This window comes from Notamacropus eugenii, chromosome 6 (assembly GCF_028372415.1).
Source record: "Notamacropus eugenii isolate mMacEug1 chromosome 6, mMacEug1.pri_v2, whole genome shotgun sequence".
Taxonomy (NCBI): Eukaryota; Metazoa; Chordata; class Mammalia; order Diprotodontia; family Macropodidae; genus Notamacropus; species Notamacropus eugenii.
The window spans coordinates 212,473,210-212,495,282 of record NC_092877.1 but is presented as its reverse complement, the minus strand read 5'-3'; the positions used below and the strand labels follow the sequence as shown (position 1 = coordinate 212,495,282).

The following is a 22,073-nucleotide window of genomic DNA, read 5'->3' as shown; positions in this document are numbered from 1 at the left end:
AACAGTTGATTCTGACAAGTCAATTCCACTGACTCCAGCACCTCCTTGTATGTACATATGTATGCGTGTCTAATACTTTATAAACCACAGAGTACTTATACATGTATATACACATATGCAAGTGATATATGTAAATGTGTGTGTTATATGTGTGTGTTTGTGTGTGTATATACTAATGGGCAACATTTCAAGCCTAAAAGAAAGGGGTCTTCAGGGCTAATAAAAAGAAAATGCTGTTATAAATGTCAGAAAAATTCAGGGACTTCATTAAAAGGTTCACCAACAGGTTCGTGGTATTAGTTGGCAGGTCATAATAATAGGATTTATATAGATTTATATTTGTCTATATTAAGCTTGATTGTATGTTGTCTTTCCAGTTAGAGTGAGAGTTTCTTGAGGTCAGGGACTCTCTTTGGCTTTCTTTCTTTTTTGGTTTTGTATCCTCTGCATTTTGCATGATGTCTGGTATACAGCAGGCAGTTAATAAATGCTTACTGGGTGATTGACTTTATTCACTATGCCATGTTATCTCTAAGCATGAAAAGAACAAGGAAAAGATCAGCCTCTCTCTTAAAACAGATTCTCCCATTAATAGTTAATATCTCCTATCTCTCAAAATTTTCTGTGGGTTATAATATTTTTGTATTTTTTTCATGTCATTACTGGATCAAAAAAAAATCAGGTAACTACTTGTGAATGACTTCCTGTATAGCAACTCACCCACCTGAGTGGGGAATGGATAATGTAAGAACTCACTATGTTTTTATTGACTTTTTACAACGATTTGAATTTTTTTTAATAATGAAAGGCTCTCTTTAATGTGAAATTTCTTACACATGCAAAATAAATTATTACTAGGTTAGACTATGGCTATAACAAAACAAAGAAACATATGTTCACTTAAGGTGTTCACTCACGTCACACACACACACACACACACACACACACACACACACACAAATGCTCTATGCAGAGTCCAAATGAAAGGAATCACCTTTTATAGATATGTTCTCCAAAGGTTCTCATTTACAAATGTTATTGTTCTACTTGCATCTATTCCCACACTACAGAATCTCAGTGAAAGCTGCAGCAATATATATATAAAACCATTCACACTGAAAAAACAAAGTGGATGAATCATGCAAATTATCTGGACTACATAATATATATAGCTGCATAGGCAGTCCAGTAAGTTAGTCCAACTGTGCATATGTGTGTGCATGTTTGTATCAGAAAGTTAATGACCTGGGACCAAAACTGAGGACATTAGGATGACATTTATGAAACTGAATGGTTCTTTTGTGTTTGCTACTGATGGCATATGACTGACCATGCCACTTACTACTTGACCAAATACATAATGCACTGTCTGGCATTCAGAGCCCTTCATAACTTAGCCCTCTCCCACCTTTCTATTCTTCTAACACTTTACTCCCCAACACATATCTAAATCAGTGACAGTGGCCTCCTGGTCCATTCCTTCAGCAAGACTCCATCTTTTGACCCTTTTCTCTGGTTGTCATCAACGTCTAGAGGCTATACCTCTTCGGCACTACCTATATATCTCCTTAGTTTCCCTTAAGTCACAACTAAAATGTCTTCTTTGACTGGAGGCCTTCCTCAACCTTTCCTCCCTTAGCTAATTTCTTTCTATTAATTCCGTATATCGTTTGCATTGTATATATTTGTTTGCATAGTGTAAGCTCCTTAAGAGCAAGGGTTGTTTTGGGGTTTTTATTTTGACTCTTTTTGGCATCATTAGCATTTAGCACAGGGCCTGAAACATAATAAGCACTTAATAAACATCTATTGATTGATCAGCTGAATTATGGAACACCTCAGTCTTGAAAGAATCAAAATTATAGGCAACGCCAAAGGTGATGACAAGATGAATATTGGGTACACAGGTACCCAAGCTGCAATGTGTTACCAATGACTTATGCTTGAAAAGTAGGATAAAAGACACGATCAAAGACATGTACGTCTCAAAAAAGAAGATGGACAGATCATGAAATGATGAGATTTCTAGGATGTTTCATAAATCTATGTGTGTGTGTTTGTCCATCATTCCCGAAGAAGACCATGCCATCAGAGAAATGATGACATGACTTTATTTTGAGTGAGGGAGGACTGTGCAAGGTCACCAGCCTCACTTCTCCTCTAGAGCCATCTGGATCCAGTGACCAGATATTCATCAGGGTGACTGGAGATGACCCAGGATGAGGCAACTGGGGTTAAGTCACTTGCCCAAGGTCACACAGCTAGTGAGAGTCAAGTGTCTGAAGTGAGATTTGAACTCAGGTCCTCCTGACTCCTGCACTGGTGCTCTATCCACTGCACCACCTAGCTACTCCAAGAGGATGAATTTAATAATTATGGGAAAGAACTTAATTACTTTAGCTAGCAATTTGGGAAATTCGGAGAGGAGACTGAATAGTTTCAGAAGAAAGCTACTCCAGCAGTGATGCAGAAACAGTACATGACTATTCCTTGGGATGTTATCAAATGTTAACGCTATGCCATGAAACATTATTTTTTCCTATTGTGAAGCTGATTGCACTCAAGGTTTCCTGCAAGCGTATCTATAGGTATTATACAAAAGTCACATGTAATTATGTAATTTTAACCAAATATAAACTTGAGCTTAATACCACAGTGATATAAATTTGTGCTCCCCTTACCCCCATTTTCCCACTTGCTTACTTCAAAAAGATTTGGAATCCCCGCCTCCAGATATAGCCCATCATTTGGATATGCTCAAGTTATACATCTTATTACATATTGATACCTGAGTAGTTACAGGTTTTCCAAATACATATTCGCTAGAGGCTATGAAGGTACCAATCCACAAAACAATTTCCCCAAAGATACATGTTTGGAAGACATGCAGAATAAAAATAATCTAAGTTATGGAAGGCTTGCAAATTTATTAATGACTTATGCAGTAACTTCTTGTTAAAAGCGCTGGGTTAACACTAACAACAAATTAATTAAAGCTCTTTTTTTACACAAATATTTTTTATTACAAATTTTAATTCTTAAGAAATACACATTTTTAAGAAATGGCCTTAGTATTTTTTTAAAAAAATCTTTGGAATCTCTTAGAGAAATATTGCTTTAGACACAAAGGTCCATTCTGCCTTCTTGAAAGTATATACTCAAGTTCTCCTTTGGTCAGTAAGAACCACTTTTACAATAGTTCATGAATAACAGGGTAGAATACGGCCCAAATGTAAAAATGGAGCCATTGCGATTGGATGGTGCTGTTTTCCATACCAGTCTAGAGAATGAAAAATACTCATAAGATTAAGGCCTTTTAAAGTTTTTTAAATCAAGTCATTCAGTGTGTGATTAGTGTTTAAAACCCTGAAAATATTAAATACAGAAGAAAACAGCAAGCTCAAAGTACATGTTTTACTATATTAAACACAATAGCCATGAACCTGGATCTGTCTTTGGCACCATACAATTTTGGTATTTAAGTGAAGGATGAAATAAAATTGATGTTTCACATTAAATATTCTACTGTTTCATAGCTCACTTAAAGGACAACAAATCTGAAAAGAAGAAAACTTATATAAGCTTCATTTTAATAGTGGAACTAGAACCCAAAACCCGATTTGCCTAATTGCTGACATCTATATAAATTACTAAATATCTATCTATCTATCTATCTATTTCCGACCACATTTGGACCATCTTTATTCCACAGGAAAGTTGTGTATTTCTGCAAAAGCAGGTGCATAGTACCACACAGAGCAGAGAAATATAAATTTACGCATTTGGTTTGGAAGATATGGCTATTTACTCCTTAATCATATTTGGTAATCCCATAACTTTTTTTTTTACATTACTATTATTTGTACAGGAACAATAAGTACATATCAAAGGACCTACCATTTTGGGGAAAACTAGACAGTGGTATAAACAACATTTATATCTGGGAGGGGGGCAAAAATGAATCTAAATATAATAAAAAAATGTCAAGGGGGAGTCAAACAGTATGTAAGTCACTGCATACCTCCTAGCACCTCTTGATTTTTCTGACTGAGCTCTGGCTTTACACTCAGTACATTAGAGCACATAGACTTTTTCTTTCTTGTTTTCTTAAATAAAAAAGTGCCATTTGGTATGTTGATAATTGAAGCTTAACGTTGTCTCTTTTCCTTCTTCTTCAGCCAGTAGAGAACGAATAAAGCAAGGCGTGTTAGTTATGCAGGTTCCTATAAGGCACTTTACTGTTTTCTTACTCGACAACAGTGAGGTACACAGGATATATTTCTAGGGTTCATTGCTGTTAAAAGTTGAGTAGCACCATATTGTGACGTTAGCTGAGACTGGGAGTCATTATGTTCTTCTCATACAGACTTGGCAGCGGCTAACGTGTGTGCGCAGTTCTCCTGCTTTCAAAGTCGATGGCGTAGGCTTCCTGAAATCAAGAAACAAATAGTCCTCAGGAGTCATGTAACTATCAGGGATTTCAAACATTGGTGAGAATTTAAGTTTCATTAAAACAATGAGGAATTAGGCAGGTAGGTGGTCTGGTGGATAGAGTGCTGAACCTCAAATCAGAAAGACTTATCTTCCAAAGATCAAATCTGGCCCCAGACACAGTGGGACCCAAGGCAAGTCACCTAACCCTCTTTTCCTCCGTTTCCTCACCTGTAGAATGAACTGGAGAAGGAAATGGCAACCCACTCCAGTAACTTTGCCAAGAAAACCCCAAACGGGGTCACAAAGAGTCAGAAATGACTGAAACAATTGAGCAACAGCAAATCAACAAAGAATGCAAAGTGAATTGTGGTATTGAATGTGGAGTCAGCTGGGTTTAAATCCCACCCCAAAGTTTTACTGGCTATACCACCCTAGCCTAGTCCATTAACCTCTAGAGACCTGTCTCCTCATCTGTAAGCTGAGGAAGGTTAAGGTTAAATCTTTGGGGAGGGTTAAGATTTAAGTTCCTTTCTAGTTTTGCAGGGAAATAATCACTCTCATTGTGCCAGACTTGGGTTTAAAGTTGTGATGTTGCTATTCAGTGATTCAGTCATATTTAACTGTTTGTGATGCCGTTGACCAACGTTATCCAGAGGGTTTTCCTGGCAAAAGTGTTGGAGTGGTTTGAAATTTCCTTTTGAGGTTTAAAAACACCCACTCATTTTAGTCTGGCATTCCAGAAGGTAGATAATCTGGCCCACACCTACCTTTCCAACCTTACCTCCCACCATTCACCAAAGTTAATCTTCTGTTCTAGCCTTATTTTCCCCCAATTCTTCCCCAATGTTACATCTGCTTTTTGTAAATGCATTGCTGGAATACTCCCTACTTTCCTCTCCATCCATCCAAATCATCCTTCAGGCCCCAGCTCAATCATCTCCATAACTTCCCTGAACAAATACAGGAAACTCTCTTGATTCTGCAGTACCTTGAGCACTGATTATCTGTGTCACTCATGGAGAATCTGATTATAAACTTCTTGTCATCTTTTAATTTTTGACACATATACGACCTGTCTCCCCAACTAGATTGCAAGGAGAGAATCAATCTTGTACAACTCCACAGTAATAGTCATGGTTCTATGCACTCAGTAAGTAATCAGTAAATGTCTGAATGAAGTAAAAAACAAGAACTCTGAAAATGGTTTTGCCAAATCATTTTTAGACTGTTTAAAGTTTACATGGCTAGTGCCACATAGAGCATTCCTGAAATTTCCTCCTGATTTTTACAGATGAAATCATTACATACTGGAAGCTTGGAAATAGGTCACATTTCACCAAAACAAAAACCTTTATGTAAGCAAAGTGTGGAATCCTAGAATTTTGACCACCTTTATTCGAGCAGTTTTTGAGATGGACACATTATGGCATACATCAAAAGAATCTAAACAGTCCTTTGGAGCTGATTATAATAGGCCTTCTTCCAAAAAGGGTTTTCAATTGAGTTATTGCTTCAAGGTTGAAATACTCCAAGGACTTGGTATTTTGTGATTGGAGGTCATCCCTTTCCTGACATCAAGCAAAACTTCTCTTCTAAAATCTCACTCCAACATCTCATCATAGAACAGAAGGGACCTTGGTATGAAAGTGACTGTCTACTAAAATCTTATCCTTTCATTTCTTCATTATAGCATGGAAGTGACCCTCCAAGGTTATACAAGTGTTGCACAAGTTTTGGCAGGTCCTGTCAAAATGGGGAAGCTTTGAGTACAGACCTGGAGGTAAAATAAATGTTTGCTGCTGAAGGATCAGCCTGCCTAAATTTGGGGAACTTTGTCAACAGTTGTCAATGGGATAATGAATTTTTTAGTGACAACAACTTTCAAAATCAGTTGTTCTTATTCAAAAGTTCACAAAACAAAGCCATACTGATATCATAATATGAAATCTTAGCGTTGGGACCCATCAACACTGTTCATTGCTTTTATGGGCTCCTGGTAAATTTCCATCTCAAATGAACATTTGCCTTTTTTTGTCTATGTCAAGGTTTTGATGGCCCCCCAAAAAATGCCTGCATAGATTATAAATTAGGCCTGGGTATCAGCGGCTGCTTTGCTGAAGAATAATCAGCAGACGACACTTTACCTTTATGTAAACTCTCTCTGATCTAGAATGGAAGCAGACAAAAGCATAGCAAGTCTGTACAGACCTTTTTCCCAAAAGCATACTTTGGTAAAGGCAGAAAGACTTGTCTCCAGGGGTGAGAAGTATTTATTTCAGGAATGAACAGTAAGTAATTGTTCAATCTCCCTCAGCCTTCTGCCCTGCTGCAGCACAGACTGCAGCTGGTGCTAAATTAAGGATAGAGGGTTCATTATATGCTACTGTCCATTAGTGACTGGGCTAAGCTCCAAATTAATTTCAATGAGGTTATCTGTCACTAGGGAGAGTTGTAGGAGAGGTAAAAATTTTTGGTCCTGAAAATAAAAGTTCTTTTCTCTCTAGCCAAAATGCGGTATATTTGCCCAGAAATTATTTTTTATGTTCATGATTTACAAATATCTCTTGCCAAGTCACTCAGAGGACACAAAACAAAAACCAACTTAAGTTACCCAGGTAACAAAAACCTCTATCAAAAATTTTTTTGAGATGTGTTAGCTTTTTAAAAACTTTTAAAGATCTGTAATATTAGAATATGTTCAATTGTTCTAGATTGATTTCTGATGGATTCATCTAGATGAGAGAGATGATATATTTCTAGTTTTAATATCTGAATATTCATGAGGTAAGCCTACCAGGCCTAGGATGTATTTCTGTGATCTGCTTGAGGCACTGGTATCCCACATGACAAAAGGAAGATCAGCCATCTTCATTATTTTACAACTAACTGGATTATGACTTTGGTGTATGTCAATAGGTCTCTGATGATGAATAGTGAAAGAAATAAAAGGGAAAGTCCAGAATCAAGAAAAGTTAATTCCTACTTACTTGAACATTTCATTTCTTTCTATAGTAGCAAGCCAGAAGCTATAAGCATTTGCATAATAATTACAAGTCCCACGACCATGGCATTCGATGAAGGGTGCACTTCTAAATTCTTCCAGACAGGAACCAGGGGATGCTAGGGCCTGGCCAGAACCTTCGGCACCAGCGCTGGTGTGCTGGAAAACAAATTAGAATCACACATCAGAGAATTCTCTCTCAAGTGAATATGAGATTTATTGTAACTGAAGTAGGACAGTTACATCAGGGAACTGGGACCTCTCCTTACCTCACGTGGTGACTACTGTATACATGCTAAGCATTAACACCACAACAAAGACTTTATAGACTGCCATACCGGACTCATTCCCTCATTTCCTGGCCACAAAGCTACAAAGTTCAGTACATAAGGAATCTGGGTGTGCCTTTCTTTGCATAATAAATATATTCCTAAAAATTTAAGTGAATCAGATTTCTATAAATAGAATCACCTTTTCAATACAAAAAAAATCTAATTCCTTCTGTAGAACAAAGAGTAATTATCCCCTAAAGTTATCTGTTTATTAAGTTTGGATTTTTATCTATTTGATTAAGAAATTAAAGGACTAAAAGGCACACTTATTTTATGTAAGACAATGTTCTCCCCTCAACCTCAAATTTTTTCTTCCCCTCCTTTCTTCTAGTGGCTTTTAAAACAGATAGGAGTAACACACAATCAAAGAATTTTAGTGCCAGAAGGGAACCCAGAGATCATCTACAACAACCCACTCATCTTAAAGGTGAGGAAATCAAAACCCAGAGTCATTAAATGGGTTTGGACTTGAGCTGAGGTTGCTTGACTTCCAGCCTAATTTGATAATTCTATTTCCATTACACTTCACTGCACAGGTAAGGTACAGAAACAAAGAAGAATTGGGTAATTTATGTCAAAAGCACCCACTAACTCCAAGCTTCCAAGTTCTTAAGACTAGATTCCTACCTACACATGGTATGCTATCACATTTAGTTTTCCTAGGTCTAAAGCAATTTAAGATTAATAACCACAGAAACCTGGCATCTGAGTGGCATAATACCCTTCCTCACAGCATTGTAACTGCCCCTTGTGGACTAAGTCATCTCTCTGAAACAGCACTTTACTAGAAAATGGGTGAAGATGACATGGCCATTATCAATCACACAGGATTTTATGGACTAATATTGTGAAATGGTTAGCTCAGAAGGGTCATTTGACTCCCTAGGCAGACTTAGACGTGTTGTGTGAGGCAAAGACTAGTCAGCCTACACCATTTTGGAATGACTTAGCACAAGGCAAGAGGCTAAGGCTGTCAGACTCAGCAATAATTGCTTGTCATATGAAGTGATCTCACAAGGAGCTTATCTCTTCTCTAAATGATTTGTGGCTTATTGAGGTTGTGCTAGAGAAAGTTTCTATGGCTCAAGAGGACAAATTGTTACATTTTCAAAGAGACCATTTACACCTCTGAAATCAGCAAATGTCACAAATCAAGGCTTGTTTTATCATTTGCTTGTGCATCCAGGCCCAAGAAAGTGAGGGAGAAAATGTTAACAATGCAAATTAAACTTAAAAGTATGTCATGAATTCTGGAAAAGTTGCTTGTTAAACATTTACTAGCACATCCCTGCTTCAGATCTGCATGTCAAACAAAGTTCAAGAGGTAGGGTTTACAGAAGTAGTTTAAGTGCCAAGTAACTGATGAAAATGAAATAATTTTCATAGTTTTCACATCAAGAGAGCTAGAAGAGTACAATGCATGCCTACAAAATGTACCTTAGTGCCACACACTATCAGAGACAGAATGTGGGATTGGATGGATCATGGGTCTGGCCAAATACCACATTTTTTATTTTCTCAATACATCAGAACAGGAATCCATTCAGTTTACTAGTTTTCAAATTTATTTTCTTCCCACAAGGGCAAAACCAATTTACCAGAAGCAAAAATCAGGGTTGGGTTGAATGTGAAAAATAATACATGGTTTTTAGTTTGCATGATACGCATCATGACACTCATGAAAATAATAATAATAATATCTAACATTTATATAATATATGTCCCGGGGTCAGCTAGGTGGTATAGTAGAGAGAGAATGGACCCTGGAGTTAAGAAGATTCATTTTCCTGAGTTCAAAACTGTGTGACCTTGGGCAAGTCACATAACCCTATTTGCCTCAGTTTCCCCATCTGTAAAATGAGCTGGAGAAGGAAATGGAAAACCACTCCAGTATCCTTGCCAAGAAAACCCCAAATGGGGAAACAGAATTGAATGTGACTGAAAAAAGACTCAACATGTGCCACATATTGTAAACATTTTATATATTTTATCTCAATCGATCCTCACAACAGTCCTGTAAGATATGCTATTATTATCCTTATTAAACAGTTGAGGAAACTGAGACAAACAGAGGTGAAGCAACTTACTTAGAGTCATACAGCTAGTGATTATCTGAAAATGTACTTGAACTTGAATCTTCCTTGGATATTGTGCAGAACTATGACTACTGCACCATATGACTGCCCTCACATATAAAACATGCTTCTTGAACTAAGTCACGTCCCAAGTGGGTCACTTTAGGGTCTCCTCCTGATCACATGGTAGATAAGGAGCTATGTTATTAGCTATTCTATACTAAATTAGAGGACCACAGAGAGTAACCAGGAGAAATTGCTATTGCCCAGAAATCTGAGATAATGTTAGAAGCATATGTAAGACCCTGGGAGCTTCAGAGTTCATTTCTCTTTTTTTATCCAGAAAAATCAGTGTTTCAGTTTCAGAAATTGCAACTGGTTATACACTCTTTTGAAATGCCCTACTTGTTGGTATAGCCTTAAGAAAGAATTCTAACTCTCTTTGAAAAAGTGATTTGACCTTGCTTTGGGCATCCTCTCAAGTGGAAGATCATTGTTGTATTGGAGCCATGTGAATATTCTTCACAAACTCCTTATCCACCTTCTAATTGTGATGGGATGAAGTTATTTCACTTTTCAAACCAACTTTACATTGAAAAAGAAATAACTAATGCTCTGCCCTTTTTCCTTTGAAGGCAACACTTTAGAGGAAGACCACTGTGCCACCTAAAAAAATTGCAGGCTAGCATACTTTATAGAAATGGCTACTGCTGGTCTTGAAACTGTGGTGAAGTGTGTAATAAGGTAAGCTGCTGACTGATATATGGGCTTATTCTGATTTCCTGAACATCATTATCTCTATAAGCTTTTGATTTGGGCAATTATGTTCTAGGCCTTTGTGTGGATGGCAAAAAGACAAGGGGAGACTCAGAAAGAATCCTTTCCTGCATCTCTTTGCACCTCATCACTACTCACTGAACTCATTTTTTTTTACATTGACACAGATTCCATTTAGTCTTTATTCCAATATTTCATTCAAATGAAAATTATACTTTTATTTCTTTTTTAGCATCAGAATTCCTCCACAGTCTCTTTTGGAACCTTAAGTTTTCATCCTTGCCAAAGTTAGGCATTAACATTTTGAACAGAGAAAAATATACTACATTTTTGGCAAGGGCACATTAACCATTAAAATTCATGCTATGTTATCCTGTAAAAAATTCTAATTCTACTCGAGTCAATGCAGAGAATTCTACTGTCTTCAGTGTGGGGGGAAATGCAAAGAGAATTTTAGTATTTAATTATTTGGGCAACTTCTAAAAATATTGGCAAGAAAAAAATAGTTAGTATAGGGTCACTTCCTCCTTCAATCTAACAACCATTTGATAAAAGGACTGGGCTCATTGGGACAATATAATTCCACAACCTGCAAAATATCACCATAACAGAGAGGCCAGGAAAAGATGGTTGCAAAGGACCCAAGACAGGAAAGGCACTTGTATGGAAAGTAAATTCTCAGCCTTTCAGGAGGAGGTCAGCAAATATCAAAGTAAAGTTGGCTTGAAGAATTCAAGGATTTTATAGATTGAGGTAAACGTGTTCTGTATTGAAACTAAAAGAGACTGAAAATAAGTGGGGTCACAATAAAAATATTCTCCATTTAGAGTTTTTTAAAAAGTAAAAGCCAAGCAACTGATTCTGAAGGGTATGCCCAAAGTAGGCAGAGCTTCTTGGGTTGGTTTCATTCTTATCTTTGTCCCATTGGTACTCTGCATGATGCCTGGCACATAGTAGGCAATTAGGAAAGGTTTGTTGAATGAGTCTGGTGGGTTTTAGTATCATAAATACGCCAGTCAGTCATTCCTTAGGAGGTATAAGGTATAAAGCCCAGCTATTGAATGACAAGCAAGGAGAAACTAGACTCAAAATAAACCTCACTGAGAAGCTCTCTCTGCAGCTGGATGACCTAAAATTATAGAGCAGTATTTTTAGGTGTTTTCTCCATCTCATTCAGACTTTTTACTAGTAAGCAGCTGTGTATTATATTAAAACTTAGATATCTCTGCATATTTCTTTATCCTCTTTCCCCCTGAAAAAGCAAGCAGGTTTTTAGCTCTTTTGGAAAGCTTGTTGTGCTGCTTGTGCTGGAAACAATTCAAGTGAACATCTGAGGGCTGCCATTGGAAGGTGTGTAAATGTTTCCTCCACTTTCCAGAAACGTGTTAGAACTGTCTATTACAGTTCTGAACCTCCAAAGAGGAAAAGAAAGTCTCAGGTTCAGTGGCCTCATGTCCCGAACAAGCAGACAACTGGTACCCAAATGCAGAGTGGGCAAGAGAGGCAGTGCCTTGAGAAATACAGCTAGCAATGAGGGAAATGAGGAGTGGGTGATTCATTTGTTTTCATATTTGGAGCATTCAATGACTAAAATCTTACAACAACGAAAATAAAATTGTTATTACTTGTGGATGGAAAGTGGGTTAATATAATAGTCCCCAAAGAAAAGATAAAGTTCTCTATGCCACTTACCATAACAAAAGAATAGCCAATCCAAAGGGATGACCATCCACTAGGGCACTGTGGTATTTGGATTGTTTGGCTGTGGACTGCCATCACCATGGCGGGAGCCTCACATACAGCGCATCTGCGGAAATGAGGGACAAAAAAATTTGGCACAGTTGATTCGAATGGCCTCCTACCTGTAGAATTCCTCATTTATTTTATAACTGAATGGATTTTCACAGACCAATTAGACTAACCCCTATTCCAAGCTTGAATGCTGTCTACAATATGCAAGAAGTTGTTGCATTTTTCAAATTCACACTATTTAAAGCTTTAATTATATAAATTATATATGTAAAATATGGTAACTGGTTCCAGCTCAATGGAAGTATATAGTGTGAATCTGAATAATACAACTGCTTCAGGGGAATGCATTATTCGCACTAGTTGGGACCTAGTTGTACTCTCTACAGGCTATCCAGCCTCCATTTGTAAACCTTCAGGGATGGAGATTTCACTATATCCCATTACTGGACATCTTTACTTATTATTTATTGAATCATGTTATATCCATCACTGAGCATGCCATGACTACTTTTAAAAATACATGCCATTTATCTTTCAAAAATGAAACCAGTTGTCTTCAGTTATTATTAAAAAGGGGAGTAGTGGGAGGGGAGCAGAAACCAGTTTCTCAAACCATGAAGGGACATAAAAAATATCTCAAGTTTAAACTCTTGAACACACAGGAATAAACAGAAAGCATAGGTGGTCCTTAGGTTTGATCAAACCCAAAATATTGTTTTTACACTAAAATACTTTCATTTGGGGAATTGAAGCACATTTGTAAAGGTTGGTTTAAAAAATGTTTTTGAAAAAAAATTAAATACCGAAAGTGAAGTAACTACATTCAAGTCACAAATTGAACAAAATGCTAACAAAGCTGATAAATGAATATAAATGCTGTTAATAATTATACCTAGTTGTGCTAGAACATTTGCATGAAAATGCATGAAGAGTAGGTGGAGCACTTAAATTAGTCATTTGATTTTCAGTGGACTTTTGTGTCTCTGTGTATGCCATTTTCTGTTTTATTCACACAAATGCAGATGAATTAAAAGGTTTCATGAAATTGGCCTTAAACAGCTGCTGCCATCTGCTTGCCAAACAGAAAACAAGAATACTGCAGGAGAGGGACAGTGCCTATATAATGTGTCTCTCTCAGTAATAAAGAAGTTGTCTGGGGAGCAGTTTCAGTCCACAAATTGGACAGCTTGGAAAAGATGATGAAACCATAGAATTTTAGAACTAGCAGGGGCTGCAATTTAACATGAGACCTGACAGGCAATGTCACCCACACAGACTGCCAACTCATCTATAAGTGATAGTGTTAGAGAGTTGTTTGGGGGTACTGAAATGTTAAGTGACTTCGCAATGGCCATAGGGTGATGTGTATCGGAGACAGGACTGGAACTCAAGTTTTCTTGATTCTGAGGCTAGGTCTCTCTCTTAGCCATTATACCAGGCTTCCTCTTGGAAGGGATCTTACTGACATGGCCCCATAATATTACCTCATGTATCTGAACCAGTTTAAAATTTTAATTGGGAAATATTTAACAAAATAAATTACAAGAGAATAAAGATAATATTAAAATGTGGTTTTTTGAGTCAATAAGAAACCTGCAGGAATCCTTACGTAAGGTTAAATGGCACTTATTTCTATTTGAGTTTGACTGATTTGACTTGACCACTTCCTTTTATAATGAGAAAACCAAGATTCATAAAGATTATCTAATTTATCCAGGAAGAACTAGAACTAGACCCATTTTTCCTTGATTCTTAGTTCAGGGCTCCTTCCACTTAGCACCATTACATAGTCACTAATATTCCTGAAGATTTTCAATGATGTATTACTCTAAAGGATAGGGTCTGACCATGTCAATTCCAAGTAACTTGACTTGCCCAGGGTCACACAGTTATTATGTATCTGCATTCACATTTGAACTCTGGTCCTCCCGACTCCAGACTTAGAATTCTGTCCATTGAGCCTTCTGGTTGCTTCCATTAGCACAGAATATGAACTGAAGAAATGTTTGCTAATGAAATGATTGATTATTAATCCTGAAAAATTGCTGGATAAAAATTTGAAAACTATAATGAATCAGAAACAAGTATAAACTAATAACTATGCCTTACTACATGGAAAAATGATATGTTTGTTTGAACTAGGAATTCTGGTCGGTAAAGTATCAACCTTTAGAAATGATTGATAGACCGAGGCAATCAGAACACACTAAAAGAAAATGTCACAGAAGACATGAGGTCTTAGCACATTTAAACAATGTCTAAGATGTATATTAATATTACATATGTTAGATGTGTAACATATAAACATGTATTATATGCATCTATATGTAAAGATGGATGGATGGATGGATGGATGGATGGATGGATGGATGGATGGATGGATAATTTACTAATGATGTGAGAATCACTGAAAATAAATAAAAGATAACTTTAGGACTTCTTTCTCATCTCCGTATCTCTCTCCAGGACCTAGCACAGTTCACTACACACAGAGGGTGTTTCATACATTTTTTAAAAATGGGTATTGTTGAATTAGCAGCATACTGCTGTTTGAGAAACCCATACAAGATGAGGCATTTAAGAATTTCATCTTCTTTAAAGGGAGGAGCTTTTACTTCATGAAATTCTCATGGCTGGGATTCATTCACAGTTATGATTCCACTTGCGCCCTTATTAAACAGGTATTGGAATAAAAAGACTGACATACTAAGAGTTCTGGGTTTGAAATCGGGTTCAAATTCAACCTTTGACACCTCATAGCTATATGATCTTGAGAAAGTCACTTAATTTCTAATGTGCCTCAAACATTTCTCTAAAATAGTTATCTACTTAGACATTAATAGTTGTGGAAGGAGTTTTCACAGAGATGGAGGGAGTTACAATACTAGACGTTCCCCAAGCTGATAAAATAAGAGACCACATATTTGCATAATATTGGTAATAGGTATTTTTTAACATTACTATTAAAGAAAAACAAGATTTAAATTAGTTTTAGGTTTGTTTCTAGTGAAACAGGGTTGTTTCTGAGTATGGGAAGTCTCTAGAACAGAGGTAGAGAAACTACACTAGAACAAGGGTAGTAAATAGATACTGATTTAAAATGTACAGTATTAGAGAAATGAAACAGAGACCATAAAGGTTGTATCTTTCATATTTTGAGTTTGATATGCCCCATTCTTTTTCTGTTTTCTAAGACTGAGAAAACTGATTCCTTCAAAGTATAAGTAAGAAATGAGGATTGTAGATGGATAAAGAACTAAGAAATATTCCATTATATAATATCATCTGGTAGAAAAAAGCTTACTAGCTATTTCGTGTGTTTCATGATTTATTGGGAAACGCCCTCCCCTTTCTTTCCTTTCCCAAACACGCCATGACTATAGTTTTTTTCTTGAAATGTGATCTTGTCTCCAAGAACTGCATCAATCCATGGACAACATAAATTGACCATGTTCTAAAAGGTGCCAATCAGTGGTGCTCCTATGTCAACTAGAAATGCTATTTGATGATGACCCCAGGCTGTTTCTTTTCACTCACTCTGGGTAGATGGCTTTAAATGAACCACTGGTGCTACCCTATAATTTACTTCAAAAAGCTAATTATCAGTTAGAATTTTTTTAAAAAGCACATAGATTGGCCATTTTTCTCTCCTTCAGTACCTCTTATTGACTTCTACCTTTATTTCCCTGATACGAAAAGAAATGCAAGCTATTTATTTGTTGCTAGGCCAAATTGATTTACAGGTTTTCTGTGAACTCTTACTGGTGCTGAGGAGGCAACGTTTACTTTGAAGGAAGGAAAGAAGAAAAGATAGAAGGACTCTGACCCAGATCCTTTTCATGTAAAATTTCAAACCTGGGAAACTATTGCAGATTCTAAAGCATATTGCCAAATACCATGCTGTGAATCATTAAATGTAGAAACTGAATAGAATATCTTTGAAGAGATTTCTTGGAGATGTTTTAATTATAAGAATACGACCAATCCGGCTGAGGTATTCAGGGGGGTGGTGAGTAAATGTTTTTTTAAAGGGGGCAGTAGGTCAAATAAGCTTGGGAACCACTGCGTATTGACTTCTGCACAAATCATACATTTTACTAAAGGAAAGGATTAAAAGGAAGTTCTAGAATGAAAGTTCCAGTCCAGAGTTTTGTCTCCAATTTGTCCTCAGAATGTGATTTCTGCTGAACAGAGGGATAGGGATAGGGAACTTCCAGATGAGAAAATTCCTTCTTATCAAGCAAGGTGGGCAGCTTCTCTGAAACTTAACGTCTTAAAGGTTGCATAAAGCAGAGAGGTTAAGTGATTTAGCCAGGGTCATCTAGCTAATTAAACGAATTAAAATAAAATAAATAAAACTTGGTATGTGGCCAAAACGATTCGAGTCAACTTTCACATAATGAAATTTTTCATAGCCAAACATCCAACACTAAATCTTGACACATTAAACAAACCACATAGCAAAGAATTAAGCCCTTTACTAAATAAAAAAGTTCCCTCTCACCCCAAGCCAGAGAGAAACCTGCACCTTCACTTTTTTCCAAACTGAATCGTCAAGCATTCTACCCACCTACTAATAAATGGCCTAATGTTCTCGCCAGTAATGGGTGCCATAGACATCGGCATGGGCTCAGGAGTAGACAACCAATAGGAGTAGTCATTTCTGGATGCGAAGTTGCAAACGTTGTTAATATTGCAGAAGAGGAATGGCATGGTACTGAATTTGCGTAGACAACTTCCAGCCGTACCTAGGTGGGCAAGGAAAGAGCAATATAGGTTTCAGAAAAAGACACAAGAGAAGTGGATATGCTTATCTATTTTAAGCTCCTCAGTGAAAAGGTTTGTGTGGATCAGGAAATGGACCACAGGTCCTAACTGGTGATTCTAAGGGAAAACATCAAGTTTCTTTTTCTTTCACATTTTCACCATTGTTGGCATAGGTTCCCAAAGTGGGCAATACTCCCCTTTGGGGGCACTGGAACAATCCAGGGGGACATCAGTATGAAATGACAGAAATATAAAAAAAATTTCCCAGGGTTGCTGATTCATTTTTTTAAAGAGGGCAGTAGACCAAATAAGGTTGGGAACCTGCAGTTGTTGACTTCTGCACAGACCATACCTTTATTTTACATTTTTGAGTAAAGTACTTAGGAAACCGTAATGTACCTTATAAATGGGAACTATTCTTGTAATGAAGGAAAGTAGTTTTAAATCTTTTTTCAATAATCATTCTATTCCTGATATAAACATGGCAAAATAATCACAGTACCCAAAATGTGAAATTGAGTTAACAAATACAAAGTGCTATTTAAGCTTATGTAAATGCCAGCTATTATTCTCTGTATTAATCATAGGATCATCAATTTAGACCAAGAAGGGATCTTAAGTCTCCTGTGATTAATTCCAACCCCCTCACTTTACAGATGAGGAAACGGAGGCTATGAGATGTTAAATGACTTGCCCAGGGTCATACAACTAATCTGGTCTGAGGCAGATTTAAACCCTGGTCTTCCTGACTCCATATCCAGCCCTCTATCCAACATATTGCCTAGAGGCCCTTGGTGTTAATCATCACATAGGCAGGAGTCACACTTATCCTGACTCTCTGTTGTATTAGCCAGTAACCGTTCATGGAGAATTTTTTTTAATTTGCTTTTTCCAGGAACTTTTCCTATTTTTTTATTTTTAGCTCACATTGGGCTTTAATATTTCAGGCATATGTCAAACATAGATTGAGGGCAACCTGATATGTATCTATCTGTCTGTCTATCTCTTCATGTAGTATCAGTAGGCAATAAAGAATTCTTTAATAATAAGTAGTGTCTTCTTAATCCTATCCTGGTTATACTCTCCCTCAGCATTAGAAGCAACAATTTTCAATAGACTTACAAATCTGTAAGTAAAAGGAATTCGGGAACTAGAAAAATAATTTTAAAACTTTATCAATATTAAATTGCTTTTTGGATTTTTTTTTAATGCCCTTTAATGTCTTACCCAAGTCCTGGCCATGTGCTCTTTCATTCCCTTGTACATAAAGCAAGGAATAGCCGTGGTAGATTATTTTGGTTCCAGGCGGACACTGTGGATCATCTATAGTTTGACTATGCCTAGTAACGAGGAATCCATGATCTACAGACGGGGTACCCGGAGGTCCCATTGAACCTGGCAGCCCATCTGGACCTGGTGGACCAGGATGTCCTTTTGGACCTGCAGGAAAGAACAAAAAAAAAAATCATTTAATTTTGCTTTCCCTGGCTATGGCCCAACCCTTATGAAAGAGATCTATGAGACTTAAATATGTTCTCACCAAACACATCTCTAACACTTAGTTTGTACTTTCTCGTACATTAGAAAGAGCAAGCTATATAATCTTCATTTAGCCCTCTTCCCCACAGTGTTTTATTTTTCCTTTTTAAAATGCCCTCCTTAAGCTATTTTTATTGGACCATCTTTATTGGACCATCCATTTTACTGGAATGATCAGCCACCATTCTCCACAATTGTATTTCATCCAAGGGGTCTTGTAACTGAATGCCAAAAGTGTCTACTTTCAGTCAAGGCAAAAAGAAGCAGAGTGTTGTAGTGGAATGAGCCATAGACATGGGCATGCGTGTCTTGACTCTGCCGCTTACTAACCAAGAAATCGGCACGAGTGGCTTGGCCTCTCTGAGACCTAGCTTACACTTCTGTAAAAGAAAGTTAATAACACCGGCACTAGCTAGCCCATAGGATTGTTTTGAGGAAAGCATTTTGTAAATTATAAAGCAATGTAAGAACCTGAGAAACATCAGAGCACAGTAGAGAAGAAAATACATGGACATGGAATCAGAAAACCTGATTATCATACATACAGGTAAATCACTTAATTTCTCTGAAGTAACCTCAGTTTTCTCATTTATAAAATGGAAGTAACAATACTTGACTGATCCACCTTCTGAAGAGCCTTGCCATCTGTAAGCACTATGCAAATAGGAGTTACTATATAGGCAAATTTGTCTCCTGCTTCCTGGTCTTATTCCCTCCAGGAGCTTGCCACAGGAATTAATCCTTCTCTCACTTAAATCATTATGGAATCTCCCTATATTGGATCCTTCTCCCTGGCTAAAAGCATTAAAAAAAAAACTTTCTTCAATTCTGTGATCTCTTAAACCACTATCCTCTGTCCTTCCTTTCAGCAATTAATTTTCCCAAAGAAGTACTTCTTCATTACCACTATAAGCACTCCTTAAACTTGCAGCTGGGCATCTACCCTCTCCAAGTTACTGTGACCATTCCCAAACCTCTTACTCAGAAATACACAAAAGCTCTTTTGAGACTTCATTTTCCTTTAACAAGGGTCATTTGTCCTTAAAAATTCTATTTTGTCCTTCATGAGATTGTATTCTCCCAGTTTCCTCCTATCTCTCTGACTTCCACTTTACCTCATTTCTAAATATAGACATACCCTAAGACTTCTTGATACACCCTCCTTCTGAGATCTCATGCTGGTAAAAGACCCTACCCATCACTTCTAAATAAGAACTCCTAAATCCATCCTTCTGTATAAGTCTTTTCACCCAAGTTCCAGTCCTGTACTGACCACTGGACATCGATACCTGAATATCTCATTGGCACTTCCAATATTACCTGTACAAAACTCAACTCAGCTTTCAACCAATCACTTCCTCTTCAATACTTCCCTACTGCTGCCAATAGCAACGTAATTCTACCTGTAACTGAGGGTTGAAATCTTCAATCACTCCCATTTCCCTTTATTTGCAAGATCAATTATTTGTGAAAGTCTTTTAATTTCTATATATTCAATGTCTTCCATACTGATCACCTTTATCCCATCCCTATTGCCACTATCAAAGACTTGGATATAATTAACTATATTTTATTTATTTTAATTCAATTATTTATCTAATAACGTATTTAATTATCTCTCAAATAGATCAACCCAAATAGTCCAACTCCCTTCTCCTAGCCTCCCCTACTCTGATTCACTTTACAAAGCAATGGGATATTAATTTAAAATTTCCTAGAGTGATTTTATTACTCATTATTCAACAATCTGCAATGGCTCTTCATTGCTTACAGAACAAAGTCCAGCCTCCTAAGCCTGGATTTCAAAGTGTTCCAAATATGCTTCACTCAAACCAATTTCTATTTTTATCTCCTACAACTCCTTTACCTATAACCTTCATTCCAGCCAAACTGAAGCAGTCTTCATTCTCTGTCCTGCCCATTCTGTGAGGGGTTTTGGTCTTGTGAATGATGCTCACTAATCCTGCCTGGGAGGCTCTTCCCTCACAGCCTGTTTGTCAAAATCAGTTTTCAAGAACTCAGATCCTCACCGCAAGGTGTGATCTCATCCTTTTCTGAGCAACAACAGCCATTTATTTGTACCTTTCTTACTGCACTTAACCATACTTTGAAGATTATTCTAGCGGCCCCCTTTTAACTGTAATCTCCATGAGACCAGGGACAAAATCCATTCATCTTTACATCTAGGGAACACAGATAGACTAGGCACTCAATAGAGAGTTGTTGAATTGAATGTTTCCTGTCTAGCATGGTCCCTAAGTACTCAATAAAGAGTTGTTGAACTAAATATTTTCTGTCTAGCATGGTCCCAATTGAAGACAGGGTAATAGGATAATAACTCTAGGACAGCTGTTGCTATTATCACCTTTAACACTTGGATATCAATCAAATTTTTTGATTGAAGTCTACTATGTGGTAAGCTTCAAACTTAGGGGTTTTTTTTTGTTCTCTATTTAATTTAAGATCAATAAACCTTAAGGTTCCTTTCTTTGCATTCTGCCAGCACAGTATAATTCAGTGCTATTTCTGTTTCCTAAAGAATTCAGATCATGTTTCTAAAATGATACGAAATGACATTTCAGCTAATTATGACATTAATATGCCTGTTCTCTGCTTTTCCCCCTCTTTCTCCTTTCCATAACTGAAAAATACTTTTTATAATAAGGAAAATTTACTGAGAACACAAGACTCTAGCTATGCTCTTCTCTTATAGGGAATCTGTGTCTTTCTTTTGATACCGTGCCCTACCCTGCAAATATCAATAACTTAGGCATTTGAAAAACTTCACAGAAACTAAGAACCTTTTCAAAGACTTTCTACTTTTAAAACCTATATATTCACACACACACACACACACACACACACACACACACACACAAAACACAAACACTTTTTTCTATTGTGCATTTCAGTTGTTCTTCCAGCTAAGTTTATTTTTTAACTTTTGACATATACTGAAACAGAAATAACCCTGAAATATGGTGCTCTAGTGAGAATACAAACAAAGGAATCTTAAGGCTTATTGATCTTAAATTAGAATTGGTTATGGTCCTTCTTGGACTCTGTATTCAGACTCCTCCCCGCTTCTTGTCTGCTGCCTTGCCATCTTGGAGAGACCTTCACTCTTAAGCCCTCCTCTCCTGATTGGTGACTCCCTTCCTAGTACCTGACTCCCTCTCTAGTACCACCATTTTGGGAAGGACCCTAACCATGTTTCACTTCACAAACACATGTACTGTCATTCCAGATTCCTTCTCCTTGCCACCCTGCAGAAACCTCTGCCCTGAGGTCCCCCTATTCCTCCTTCTTGCCACCCTAGAGAAACCTCTGTCTTCCCAGGACCCCCTATATTTCCTTCTCTCTCTCTCTCCATTTATGACCTTCTCCTACGAGAAT

The 22,073-nt window shown here is 37.1% G+C and overlaps 1 protein-coding gene across 1 annotated transcript in view; it reads right to left on the bottom strand.

Moving 5' to 3' along the window:
* Positions 1–2,907: 2,907 nt before the first annotated feature.
* The window catches only part of COL4A1 (collagen type IV alpha 1 chain), a 202,289-nt gene continuing 183,123 nt past the window's right edge, over positions 2,908–22,073 (bottom strand). The window contains exons 48-52 of the mRNA XM_072621983.1: positions 18,366–18,578; positions 16,942–17,119; positions 12,312–12,426; positions 7,422–7,594; positions 2,908–4,429 (exon numbers count right to left, since the gene is read on the bottom strand). Coding sequence (XP_072478084.1) covers positions 4,348–4,429; positions 7,422–7,594; positions 12,312–12,426; positions 16,942–17,119; positions 18,366–18,578 — 761 coding nt within the window. The 3' untranslated portion in view covers positions 2,908–4,347. The remainder of the gene's footprint in view (positions 4,430–7,421; positions 7,595–12,311; positions 12,427–16,941; positions 17,120–18,365; positions 18,579–22,073) is intronic.